General features: G+C 36.5%; 1 protein-coding gene across 3 annotated transcripts in view; it reads right to left on the reverse strand.

Moving 5' to 3' along the window:
- S1P (membrane-bound transcription factor site-1 protease) overlaps window positions 1-14,558 on the reverse strand; it is a 680,544-nt gene that overhangs the window by 367,708 nt on the left and 298,278 nt on the right. For all 3 annotated transcript variants that reach the window (XM_090381734.1, XM_090381736.1, XM_090381735.1), the window contains exon 12: window positions 2,000-2,076. In XM_090381734.1, the coding sequence (XP_090237860.1) occupies window positions 2,000-2,076 (77 nt within the window). The remainder of the gene's footprint in view (window positions 1-1,999; window positions 2,077-14,558) is intronic.

Genomic DNA, 14,558 nt, shown 5'->3' on the forward strand with positions numbered 1-14,558 from the left:
GAACAATAAAAAATGCCCTCCCCCACCCCCACCCAGGTAACATTCAATTTAACAGACTTTTGTCATTAAAGGACACCCCTGTTCCACTATTAGTCCATTAAATCGAGGGTTTTACTATATTCAACATTTAGGGTGTCAAATTTTATTTCACCTACTACAGCCACATAGGGTCATAGTGCTATTAGTCAAAGATATTTTAATTTGAAAACAAAGTGATATGAGGTCAAGATGAGGCAGGTTTAAAGCATAACTGTGAACTGCGGATATAGTTTCAGATAAATATATCTACAAGTAGAGAATAAAGCAGCCAAAGTAATCACCATTCATCCATATGGAAATTATCACTGATTTCAAGAGTAAGGAATCCATGGAATACCATTTATAACTTATTTCAATCATGAGAATTGGCAATTCAGAAACATACCAAAAAATGCCAGTGTTGAGAATATTCTTGAAGCAATTTGAGAATTTTATATCAGTAGCGCTAGCTAATATGGCAGCAATAACAAAATGCAGAGATCTTTGATATTATTTGCAAGAAATTAATAATTTTTCCACAGTATATTATATCGAACAAAAAAAAGATCATGGAAACTGACAGATTATATACAACTCATTGTAACTCATTTCCTGAAACAGATTATTTTTATTCTTTCTCACTCAATGTTGGCATTAGGAAATTACTCATTTTTTTATAATTCACTGATCAGTGTATTCTGGTTTCAGTTGTATGAACAAAATGGCTATACTGTTTTTAAATTCCTAATCACTATTTTAAAAAATTGTGCATTCACAGAAGATAGAAGTACAGTCAGTTCTATAACGCGCATTTTCGCAATGCAAATTTGTTCCAAAGCGACTGATATACAGGGAACAAAGTATAATGCTATTTTCGCATTGGCTCATCCGCAATTCTGTCTGCGAGTAACACCAGGTGAAGTCAAAACCCAGCACCAAGCTGAACGTAGTGACCTGAGCAGCAATACATACAAGTTTACAAAGTTTAAAAAATGTCAAACGCCAAATGTGTGAGAGCTATATTTCTCATTTACTGTAGTTTTATTGGTCAGAGACACACTGTTGTCATTCACTATATTCACAAGATGACAGGTGATACTGTAAGCCAATTCATGTTTTCAGGAGCTCATTTTTTTGTTCGAACAGAAATTTTGTGAAGCATGAGCAGAGGAGCACATTTCTGGAGGTCACTACCAAAAAACAATAAAAACAATTTACAGTTCCCGGTTTACTGGGCTTCTCAATTAGTGCAATCTATTATAATCTATTATAAACAGGTAGTAAACTCAATCTTACAGCATTTGAGATGATATCTACAGCTGGAATTCTGGAATTCTCCTTCCATTGAATCTTCAATCATATAAAAAACATAAATGCATTTTCTGAATCTTCTCTTATTCCTATTTTTTAAGCTTCGTAAACTTGTCTCACTCGTGCAATTTGTGCATCCTGTGTTTGTTCTTATTGACTGCTTATATTTTTTACTGTTTTAAAAGTTTACAATCCAAAAAAAAGAAACTGTCAGTGAACAAAAATATCAATCAAACTTCATATTTTGTCAAGGTAAAGTGCTATATTTAAGGTAATATTTATTTATTTATTTATTTATTTATTAGAAATTTAAGATGTTTAACCTTTAGCAATTTTGTTGGGTTTCTAATTTTTTTAGTGTTTTATTTACCAGATTGAACTTTTTTTTTAAGTGCTCTACCACACTCCTATTTTTCTCATAAGCCCTGTTGTTTTCAATGCACGAAATACCATAACATGGAGATTTTTTGGAACACATGTACCATGTTATAGCAGAACTGACTGTATATGAATTCCCCTATTAGATTAGTATGTTTTTTAAAGGACTTTGTAAAAAAACAAGTAGTGTACAAAATAATTATTAATTGTTAATAATATTTTAAAAATTATTAAAAAACATTCACTTCACTAGATATTAAGAATAAAAATATTTTTTGTGGATTATGCTTACTTGATACTGGATCCTTTAACAGCAGAACCATAAGTAACAATATCAGGTTTAACCCTTCCATAGCCACCAGGTAACTCCTACATGGAAACAAACATATTAAAAAAAAAAAAAAAAAAAAAAGTGTCAAATCAAAAAACCAACACACACACACACACAAATTAATGGAAATGACAAGCTGCCACATATGTTGTCATTATAGAATTTAAATTACATATGGCGCAAGGAAGCAAGATTATGCAGCATCAGACGGGGGGGGGACATCTTCCCATTTCACCCACTAAGTCACTCCACATGTTTGTCTAGATCAGTCTTAAATTTATTTAAGCTATCAACTTCCACAACAACAGATGGAAGTCTATTCCAGCAATCAAATCCCATTGGCTAAAGGCAAACTTCTGCACATCTATTCTACAACTATCTTTCCTCAATTTCAATCTATGCCCCCTCAAGTTCTTAATTTCAGCAAGTGGAAGTATCCCATCAGTACTGAGCCTGATCAAAAAATTCAAGGCCTTATACACCTCGATCAGATCACCACACAGGTGCCTAGTCTCCAGATGCTGCAACTTGCAGAATTTAAGCCTTATTCATAAGCACACCCCTTTGTTCCTCTCACCAATCTTGTTGCCCTTCTCTGTACTCGTTCCAACAGCTCTACATCCTTCTTAAAATGAGGCCTCCAGACATGTATACAGTACTCAAGGTGTAGCCTGACCATTGCCTTATACAAAGGGATAATCACCTCCTTGTCTCTGCTAGCAAAATTCCTATAATCATTGACAAAACTCCATGATCTGCTCTGGCAGCACATCTGCACTGCTCAGAGAACTTCATATCTACTTCATACTACCTATATGGAGTACTTTGCATTAGTGAATGTTAAACTAAAGTTGCCACTTCTCAGCCCATTTCCCTAACTTTTCTAGATCTTGTTGCAGTAGCATACTGTCTTTACTGTCGTTAACAACCCTGCCAACCTTTGTATCATCTGCAAACTTGGACATTAATTCTGATCTTCATCAATATCATTGATGAATACACAAAACAACAATGGGCCCAGCACCGAACCCTGGGGGATTCCGCTAATAACATTAGTCCATGAAGAGCAGTGTCCATTTATTACCACTCTCTGCCATCTCCCACTCACCCTTTCCTTTATCCATTGGAGTAACTTGCCCTTAATGCCATACCGCTCAAGCTTGTATAGCAGTCTTCCATGTGCAACAGTATCAAAAGCTTTCCTGAAATCCAAGTACAGTGGATTCCGGTTATTTGGGCCACCAGTTAATCGGCGCAGCCGTTTATTTGGGGCAAATCTAAAAAAACAGAAACCAATCGAGAAAATAGCCAGGGTTTTCTTCGCTTAATTGGGACAGCATGCCATTTAATCGGGGCAGGAGACCGCAACATTGGAGATTACCCTACGATTGTCTCCGATGGTACCAAGTAGTTCGGTAGAAATTCTGGAGGTCACAACCATAAAACAATAAAAACAATTAGCAGTCACCTGTTTATTGGGCTTTTCATTTAGTGAAATCTATCATAAACAGACAGTAAACTCGATCTTACTGAATTTGCAATAATACAGACAGCTGGAATTCTGTGAGTTATTATGGTGAAATGCATTTATACTTCCATGAAATCTTCAAACATATAAAAAATTAATTTTCAGATCTCTTCATTCCTATTTTTAAAGCTTTGTAATTCGTTACTCTGTTCTCTCTTGCACGTATCGTGTTACTTGCAATTTGTGTGTGCCGTGTTCTTTGTTATTGATTGCTTATCTTTTTACTGTTTTAAATTTTAACTCCCCACCCAGAAATGTCAGTGAACAGAAATGTCAACTAGTTCTTATGTACTTATTACAGTACGTATTAATTATTCCAATTATGACGTATATTCTTCCAATTTTCACGTATCATTTAATTTTTTAATTGGTAAAGTAATAACGGGTAAATTTGTGCTTAATACAGTAAACCCCCGCTATTCGCGGTATCTGTATTCGCGGTTTCGCGTATTCGCAGTCGCTGATTTAATATAAAATGAAACCAAAAAAAAATGTGAATTTTAAAGCGCCGTGGACATTTTTCGCCATAAAAAAACATGGGTGTGGCTAAAATTATCTTTCCCGATCAAAACAGTGCTCAGTGGGTGGGAGGGAGAGGAGTGACAAAATCGCGAGTGTGGATGTTTCTCACTAATCCTTGTTCAGTATGTGTTATGCGCTTGTCATGGAAAGTTTCATCGTTTGCTTTTAATTTATATGCTTATAAATTGAATAAATTTATCAATTTATAAATTGATACGCTTACAAAAGTGATAAATCTACCGTTTTGCAGTGTAAAACAGACTTTTTCTAGTGTGTTAATGGAAGAAAGTGACTTTATTGTGGACAAGTTCTTTCTAACCCGTACAAAAATATGGCTACGAATAACAAGGGAAATGTGAAAAGATCAAAGAAGGTGATGACATTAGCGAATAAAATTGAGTTATTAGATAAAATTTCTAATGGTGAAAGTGTCTCCTCAGTGGCAAAACATTATAAAATCAATGAGTCAACGGTACGATCAATCAAGAAATCGGAATTAAAATCCGCCGCAGTGTCCGTGAAAATGCGTTAATTGCTTCAAAAATTTGCTCTGTAACTCGTGATGTTAAATTAGAAAAAATGGAAAAGGCTTTAAATCTGTGGATAGAAGACCGAACTCAAAATAAAATTCCGTTAAGTTCACTCATCATTCGTGAAAAGGCAAAACTCCTTTATCAACACTTTAGCGAAACTGGTGATAGTACTGGCGGGATAAGTTTTTTAGATAGCAAAGGCGCTGGTTTGAAAGATTTGTTTAAAATTTCTAATAAATATTACATTTAATATTAAATTGTTCCTTATTTTCATTTCGATGCCATATGCTTGTATTTCACTATGTACTGTCTATGTACATAGTCATATTATGAAGGTACATATAATACATATAGACAAATTAGACTAGTTTTTTTTTATATATTTCATACTTTGGAAGAAACCCCTTTATTACTATGGGAGCCATAACTCAGTATTCGCGTTTTCGGTATTCGCGGCATTTCTGAGGAACGTAACCCCCGCGAATAGCGGGGGTTTACTGTATATCTTTGCTTTTATAGCCTGTGGATAATATTCCTCCTATTTTCGCTAATTAGAATCGTTGTTTAATAGAATTATAATTCAATTCACAAACGTGATCACAATGCCCGTCGCTTACTGCACATCGTATAGTGAATGGTACTTTACTATGCTACCTATCAAATCACGTTACAATGGTGACTCCATCGTAATGTGATTTGATTGTACAGTGAACCAATTGTAAGGGGGGGGATACGTTGTATTTTAACTATTTACGTGAAATTTCGGATAATTGGGGCAGCCACTTAATCGGGCCAAAATACACTAGTCCCGATGTGTCCCAAATAACCGGAATGGACTATATATGATATCAAAATTATTTTTTGCATCCAGTTCCTTCGTGACAAATCCAATTGGTCAGACAAGACTTCCCCTTAACAAACCCATACTGTGTCTGATCTATTACTGCTGTCTTGTCTAGGTTATCTTATATCACCTCTTTAACCAGTGACTCCATTATTTTTCCCGGAACAGAAGTTAAACTAACAGAACTATAATTATTTGTGTCACCCTTTGAACCCCCTTTGGGAATTCGGGATACATTTGCACTTCTACATGTAGATGTACATCTACATGTGCTTTTTTTATGTTTAACTTCAACAATTTCTTCTCCATTTTGCTCTCAGTTATTACAAAATCATTAAGCTCCCTGTCAGAGTTTGATAAACTTCTGGCATTCCTCTCCGTGAATAACTCTTCATATGTGAATGTAGATGCAAAATACTCATTCAGTTCATCAGCTACTTGAGCAGGACCATCAATAGTCGAGCCATCTATGTTAAGTGGACCAATCTGATTCATCCCCTTCCTTCTAGAGTTTACATAAGCAAAGAACTCTTTGCTGTTTTTCATTGCATCCTTTGCCAAAGATTTCTTGTAATCTTCCTTCACCTGCCTATCCTCCTTTGTGATTTGATTATAGACTAGCTTATATCTGCCATAGGCTTCTGTGTCACCTGACAATTTATATGCATCCCATGCATTTTTCTTCTCTGCCATGAGCCTCATTAATTCATTCAACATCCATTTAGACCTGAACCTTCAGCAGTTTTTCTAATGTAAAATGAAAAGCCAAGTAGCTTCCAAGATGAAGTCCCCGAAGGCTTCCCATTTAGAATTCACCATTGATAACAGCATCAGTTGATCCCACTGTATAAAATTTAAAAACTGTCTGAGACCACTGCAGTCACCTTTATGAAAACAAAAACCCTCCCCTTTACCCTTGATGGTAGTTACATCTTGAAATAAATCCCACATCAGTACACTGTGATCACTACCACCTAGTGGTTCCTTTATCTGCAAATTCTTAATGCATGAATAATCACTGCTGATAATAAGATCAAGAGTATTACTCCCTCCGTTCGCCCCTCAAACATGTTGCTGTAGAAAACAATCCTCCAATAAATCCACAAAAGTCTTGTTAGCATGCGAGTGACCAACCCACAAGTTCCAGTAAATATCTGGGAAATTAAAATCCTCCATCATAAGACACTCTAATTTACTGGCCCATTCTATTTCTCTGCACAACTATTCATTGTACTCATCAGTCATTAGGCCTATAACATACTTCTACTCTCATTTTCCCTTTCGCAGTGTTTATGTCACATCAAACAGACTCAACATTGCACTGTCCACCCATGTCAATGGATGCACTTACTTAGATTTGATGTGTTTCTTAACTAACAGCATGATATCTGCCCTACAACACCATCAATTTTTGCCCCTGGCAGACATACCCTGGTCCTGTTCCACCTATCAAACTCTTTAAGGTTTTCCTACATTTAAGATGCATATGTGTTCCTCAGCCAAAGTCCTACATAATTAACGTATTAACATATTGTTGTTATAGATTCTACATTCATATAATACTATTATTAATGCTTCAGGAAAGATAGTATTACAGACATAGCCATCTTCAAAAATGCTGAGGCAAAGTTTTGTTCATAACAATAGGCCTGCTGAGTAACCTGGCTGTCAAGAGCACTTCCAAAGCTTCACCAAAAGAGACCTAAACCAAGCTTTTGTTCTTCTTCAATGAATATTCTCTCACACTCAGTATTGCTATGTGGAATTGTTAAAATGCCAAGAATGATTTGGTATTTTTATTATATATCAAGTTTCCTTGCACACTTGTTAGTTTCCTAACCAAGGAACACTGTACATAATTTCTTTCTTCTTCCATAAAATCTTCTGGAAGTTCTCACACTGAAACTGCCAGAACTGATGCTGCATCATCTATTTTTGGTGTCATTAAAGAATTACATGATGCTGTAGCAGAAGATGCTGCAATACATCTGCTCTGTCATCTATTTCTTTTAACAACACCAAAAAGTACTGGAAACTTGTATAAAAAAATTTCAAATTTGAGGATGAAATTAATGAAATTTCAATTAATGAAATTTGTGCTACCTCAGCATTTATAGGAACCTTATTTTTCAGTGGGAACTTGTACACTATGTAGTCACATGCGCAATAATGTAATTCCTCACTTAACAAAAAAACAGAACCTTCTCTTGTTTTTGACTCTCTACAACTTGGCAGTAGAAATGAATATGATTAAGTCAGAGTCATCCTTTTGTTTTAATCTGCTATGGTTAAATGAACTAACTTCTTGGTGATTCCCTTCTACCTTTTTTTCTCTCTCTCTCTCTCAGGGTAATTCAGCTTTTTTTTTTTTTTTTTGCCTGATGCAGTATAAGCCTCAGGCTTCGTTGCACCATAAGGCTAATAATAATAATAACTTTCTGTTTGTGTTTCTCTCTTCTGGCTAGAATATAACAATTTGCTTGTTTCTTTTAATGCTTTTAAGTTTTCTTGGTCTGTTTAGCTTTTTGGCCTGCTTTCACAAAAAGTCTGTTATTCTGTTTTTTTTTTCTTGGAGAGTTCACTAATTTGTCTTCTTTCAAAAGTTCTTTTGGATCATGAACTGGATTTGGATATGAGTCAGTGCCACTTACTAATGTGATCACTTGTGATGCTGATGTCATTATACTCAATTTCAACTTGGTAACTCTGAAAAGTGCTCATATTGCTATTTGCTACCAATTCCTTAAATGCCGATCTTCAGGTAATTCTCCAGTGCGGCAAAGACAACTTAGTTGATTTCAACACTTCTAAAACTCAGTCTTGTCTTATATCTCACAAAAAGGATTTTTCTACTCCTATGCTTATCTTTAGCGACACTCCGATTTCTAGGGAAAATGATATATCTCTTTTGGGGATTACCCTGACTTTTAATCTCTCTTGGCACAATCACAAGCACATTACAAATATTGCTTCCTCGGCATCTAAAAAACTTGGTTTTCTCTTTCGCTCTCGGCGTTACTTTTCTTCCAAACAGCTGCTCACTCTGTATAAATCGCAAATCCGCCCTTCCATGGCATATTGTTTCCACATCTGGGGTGGTGCCTCCAAAACCTCTCTCAGGCTTCTTGATTCCATTCAGAAGAGGGCAGTTAGGTTAATTAATGATTCATCTCTAACAGAGTCTCTCCACTCGCTTTCTCATAGACGTACTGTTTCTGCTGCATGCCTCTTCTACAGATACTTCCATGGGCACTGTTCTTCTGAATTGGCTTCTATAATTCCCGCTCTCTCTTTCAAAACAGTCCGAACCCATGCCGCCACCAGCCAACATTCATTTACTGTCCAACTTCAAACTCACAAAACCAACTTTTCATCTTCCTCGTTTATTCATTCAACTGCTGTTATCTGGAACAACCTTCCTTCGTACATATTTCCTGAAAATTACAGTCTACAGAAGTTCAAGTCCAATGTCAACAAATATCTTCTTTCATCTTCTCAACCTCCAACCCAAGCACGGTACTAAGTACTACAGGTTCTAATATCTCTCGTGTTTGGGGTTTACATAAAAAAAAATATATATATATGAATTTTTTCTAACTACGGCATCCAAAAAACAGAAAATTTTCAAAACTGGTTTTGTGGTTAGTAGTTTTTAAATAACTGGTCAATTGTTGAAAACAGTATTCAGTCATTCTCTCCATTATAAAAATTTAAATTATTGTCTCCATAAAAAATACTAGCAAAGTATTCATCATTCAATTTAGGCACCTCAGTAGCCAGGTGGGCAGGAGCAGCAGTGCATAGCACACACTTCTTGATTAGACTGGGGTTCGAGCTCATTACCAAATACGGAGGATGCAAAAGGTCAGGAAATGCCCACCGCATATCCCCAGAGCAATATGGCCTTAATTGCTAATGCTGCTAAAAACCAAACAACAACAACATTCAATTTGTTCTCACTGTTGCTAGTATGATAATTTAATTATTCTACATTATTAATGGAAAATGAGTTCACTTCTTTCTTATGAATGGTATCTAAAACCGTCTAGTGAATTGCATGGGTGTAGCAAAGCTGATTTTCTATATTTAATAGTCTTTCATATTTTTGCATTTCACTTGATCATCATTAATGAATATTACAATACTATAACTCTGCATTTGAGAACTGCAAGGCTTTTTTTACATTCTGCTGAATCTCCCTCTTTTTGTAAAGCAGTCCATAGACCAAGCTTCTTAGAGCTCATCGTAACAGTTCTGTCTCAATAAAATAATTTTAATTTTACTTAATTAACAAAATATTTATATTGCTATGATAATAAAAAATGAAATACAGAGTGTATGAGAATTATCTTTACAATTTTGATTGTAAATAAAATTTTACTCGGGAGTCTCAAAACAATATTGAAGGTCTTATCTTACAGCAAAACTTTTGAAGTTTCACTGAGTACCATGGTGATTGAGTACTATTAGATGGAAAGTGCCTGCTGTGTCACAGGCAGCACCAGTAAAACAGCTGATTATTATTATCAGTTGCTATGAATCCACAGGAGAAAGCACAGTGCATGGAATGGTTTATCGAAACAAGATCTGACATGCAGGTTTAACGAAATTTTAGAAAACATTATAACAGAATGCCACCATCAAGACCATCAATACATGCTTGGTACAAAAATTTTAAAGAAACCGAACGTGTGGAGCACAAGAAAGGTGCGGGATATTCTCATACATCTGTTGAAAATGTTGAATGCAAACAAGAGGTCTTTCTTCGCAGTCTATGTAAGTCGACATGAGCTGCAGCTCATCTGCAGTTGCCTCATTCCGTGCATCAGGTTTTACAAAAATGTTTGAAGCTGCAGCCTTACAAATTGCAACCACTGCAAGCATTTACCCAAGATGATAGGGTTGCCTGTAAGGAATTTGTAATCACCATGCTTGATACAGTCAACAGAGATAATGAATTTCTGGAAAAAATCATGTTCACAGATTAAGCCCCATTCCACGTTTCAGGTACAGTTAAGAAACAAAACGTACAAATCTGGGGATCAGAAAACCCACATAAGGGATCATATTAAAGACAGCCCCAAAGTTAATGTGTGGCGTGGCCTGTTTCATGATTGTGTGACTGGACCCATTTTCTTCGTCGAATCAACGGTCAACTCTTACATCTACCTAGAAACACTGGAAAACTTTGTCTATCCACAGCTAGAAGAACTGCAACCTGGGTTCTTCTTCCAGCAAAATGACACCCTGCCACACTTAGGTTTGATTGTGCATGAGTCTCTCAACAAGATATTCCCGAGCGGATGGATTCGGCATGGTGATCCCATACCTTGGCCACCTGATATCACACCCTGTGATTTCTTTCTATGGGGATGTGTTAAAGACCGTGTGCACAAAACTCCGGTGGCTGACATTAACAATTTGAAGGAAAGAATCGCAGTTGAAATTTAAAATGTTGATGCAAACATGCTTCAGTGTACATGGCAGGAATTGGAATATCATTTGGATATTTTGCACCTGACTAGAAGTGGCCACATTGAGTGTTTGTGACTTTCAGAAAAAAACTGTCAGATGTTGTCTGAATGGTAATTCTAAGCCTTTCAATAAAGTTGTAAAGATAATTCTGATATACCCTGTATAATGAAATATGTGTGCAAAATGAGGGTCTATACATAGTCCAACAATATTTTCATATTATGTAACACAAAATACCATCCAGGGTGGTATGTTTTGGGTAATATCTGTAATGCCGTCTCCGAAGACGGTTTCATGAAGTAAATGAAGCTATCGATTGGTCATAGTTGACTTATATCTTCTATTGTTATATCTTCTTCGAGTTATTCAATATATATATATGAGTATTACATAGAAATATAACTATAACAGCACCTCCCCTTGCAATTGATGTGGGAACAATATTCCATGGTAGGGCAGATTTGCGATTTGTTCAGAGTGAACAGCTGTTTAGAAGAAAAGTAATGCAGAGAGCAAAAGAGAAATCCAAGTTTTTTAGATGCAGAGGAAGCAATATTTGTAATGTGCTTGTGCCAAGAGAGATTAGAAGTCAGGGTAATCCCTAAAAGAGATACATCATTTCGCCTAGAAAATGGAGTGTCACCAAAGATAAGCATAGGAGCAGAAGAATCCTTTTTGCGAGATATAAGACAAGACTGAGTTTTAGAAGGATTGAAATCAACTAAGTTGTCTTTGCCCCCACTGGAGAATTACCTGGAAATCAGAATTTAAGGAAGTAGTAGCAGATTTTGAGAAGTTGAAGCTGATTGAGCAAGATAAGGTTTCTCAAAATGGAAAGTGGAATGCAATGTGCTATCATTGGCAAAACTATGGATAGGATTTCCAATCAGTGGAAGAAAGTCATTAATGTACAAGAGGAAAAGAGTGGGGGAAAGAAATTAACCTTGGGGGACACCAGCATTAGTGGAAAAGTTAGAAGACAGAGAGTCATCTAACATCATCCTCAGTGAGCAATAAGAGAGAAAACTGGATAACCAATTACAAAAAACAGTTGGCAAACCATAAGATGGAAGCTTGTTTAGGAGACCTTTATGCCAAACACATCCGAAAACCTTTGAGATGTCAAGAGCAACTGCTTGTGTTTCACCAAACGTTTCCACTGAATTTGTCCATAAATTGGTAACATAAGTCAGAATATCACAAGTGGATCGACACTGATGGAATCCATAGTGGTGATCATTGATCAGACAGAAGGTTTCTGGGTAGTTTAATAAGAGTTGGCAGTTAATTGATTTCTCCATTACTTTAGAAAGAGTAGAAGTCATTGCAAAGGGACGATAACTGAATGGGAGTGATTTGTCACTTTTTAGGAACTGGCTGAATATGAGTAAATTTCCAAGGAGAAGGAAAAACACCATTGGAATAAGAAAGAGAAAAAAAAGGCAACAAAGAATAGGAGTAAGTTCAGGAGCACAGGTTTTGAAAACAAGTGAAGAAATACCATCAGAACCTGGAACTTTCTTAGCGTCAAGATTCATCAAAATCCTTCTGATATCCTTTTGACGGAAGACCACAGGAGGCATTGAATGGAGCGTGTTGGGAATGGTGAGAGGTGTTTTACCAAGATCATTAATACATGAGCTGGAAGAAAAATGGGATGCTAGCAGGTCAGCTTTATCCTTTGCTGAAGTGACAACAGAACCATCTGGTTTGGACAGAGGTGGGAGCAGAGATGGGCAAAAGTTGCGGCCAATAGCTTTGGCAAGAGACCAGAATGCTTGGCTACCATTAGGGCAAGAAGCAAGTTTTCTACTCTTAGCCTGTTCAAAATCTAGTTTGGACTGATTAATAACTGCTTTACAATTGTTGCGAGATTTAGGGTAGGCGGAAAATGAAACTGAAGAATTGGAAACAAGCCAATTACGATATGTGACGTTCTTCTCTTGCCATTTATTGGAAACCCAAGGTTTAGATAAAGGACGAGATTTTAAAGTGGAGTGGGGAATAAAGGATTCCATCCCTACAAGAATAATTTTACTGACACTATCTGACGCAAACATTGACATCAGAAGTTTTGAAACAGTAATCCAACCGAGGAAAAGAAGAAAAGAAATCGGGCAGGTCATTCTATTTTGCATTCTTGTAATGCCAAACAACACGAGATTGGGAATAGCTATGAGATAAAGGCTGCACATTTACCTCAGCCTTTATCATAAGATCTAGGGTAGATCTGTTTTTACGAAATCCAAACTGATCGTTGTTCATATTAGTTTGAGTTTCAAGATACCAGATGAGGTGACTGTGTACCATTTTTTCCAGTCTTACCCAGACAGCTAGTAAGTGAGATTGGTCTATAATTATGCGGGTCTGATTGGTCTTTTTCTGGTTTTGGAATGGGTAGAACAACAGAATGTCTCCAGGAAATGGGAAAGTAATTTGCAACAAATATTCGGTTGAAAAGTTTTAGGAGAGAGTAACGAGTTCTCTCATTTAGATTCTTTAACATTACACAGTATATGCCGTCTAGACCAGCTGCACTACTGGCTGAATTTTTTAAGGATTCTTCTAATTCATACATGGTTAGTGGTTTATTATAAAAGAGGGCTGACTTCGTTCCAAAATTTATTTTATATTTTTCAGTTATTGTTTTGGCTTTTAGGAAAGTTGGATCATATGCGGTTGAGGCAAAATGGTAAGCAAACGATTCCGCAAGGATGTTTGCAATATCCTCTGGAAGGGTTATCTCCTGTCCTTTATAGACGATGATTGGGGAAGGAATTGATGGAAACTTACCAGTAAGGCATCTTATTTTAGTCCTGCACGTGTGTCTTTAGTGACAGATGAAACAAAACGAATCCAAGATTCCTTTTAACTTTTCGCCGGGTGTAACGGGCATGGGCTTTTAGTTTCTTATACATAATGAGATTAGCAGTGGTTGGATTCTTTCGAAACTGATTCTACACCTTGTTCTTCTCTCTCTCTTAGCAGTGTTACATGCTGAATTCCACCAATAGTTTTTGTGTTCGGATCCTTTATTTGAAGTTTGAGGAATAGTAGCAGCAGCTGTCAACATTTGTTCTGTGATGTGTTTAACAGCATTATCTATGGAGTGATGTTGGATAATATCATAATCTACTGTAATACCGGATGCATATTTATTTCAGTCAGCTTTTGAGAATTTACATTTAGATCGACTGCTTACTGGTAAGTTTCTCCTTGTGCAGAGCTTATAGATTATAGGAAAACGATCCTATCAACAGGTCTATAGCAGAGGTTGAGCCTGTTGGAAAATGAACTTAGGTGTGGGAGCCTGTGTTAAGCAGAATGAGATTATTCTTTACAAGAAAAGCCTCTATCGTGCATCCCCAGTTGTCTGTCTGCAAAGATCCCTATAACTGGTGATGCACACTAAAATCGCCCAATAGGCAGAAAGGAGATGGTAGTTGTAGGATAAGGTCATTTAGTTCAGTTATCGAGCAGTTCTGATTTGGTGAGATATATATTGATACAAGTATAAGCGTTGTACCAAGAGAAAGGCGTACTGCCACAACTTCTAAAGTGGTCTGTAGGGGAATGTCTGGAAGGGATTTTAATGTCAATCAGTATAGCTACACCACC

The sequence above is a fragment of the Mastigoproctus giganteus genome, chromosome 9 (genome assembly GCF_048544385.1).
Source record: "Mastigoproctus giganteus isolate SK-2022 chromosome 9, ASM4854438v1, whole genome shotgun sequence".
Lineage (NCBI taxonomy): Eukaryota > Metazoa > Arthropoda > Arachnida > Uropygi > Thelyphonidae > Mastigoproctus > Mastigoproctus giganteus.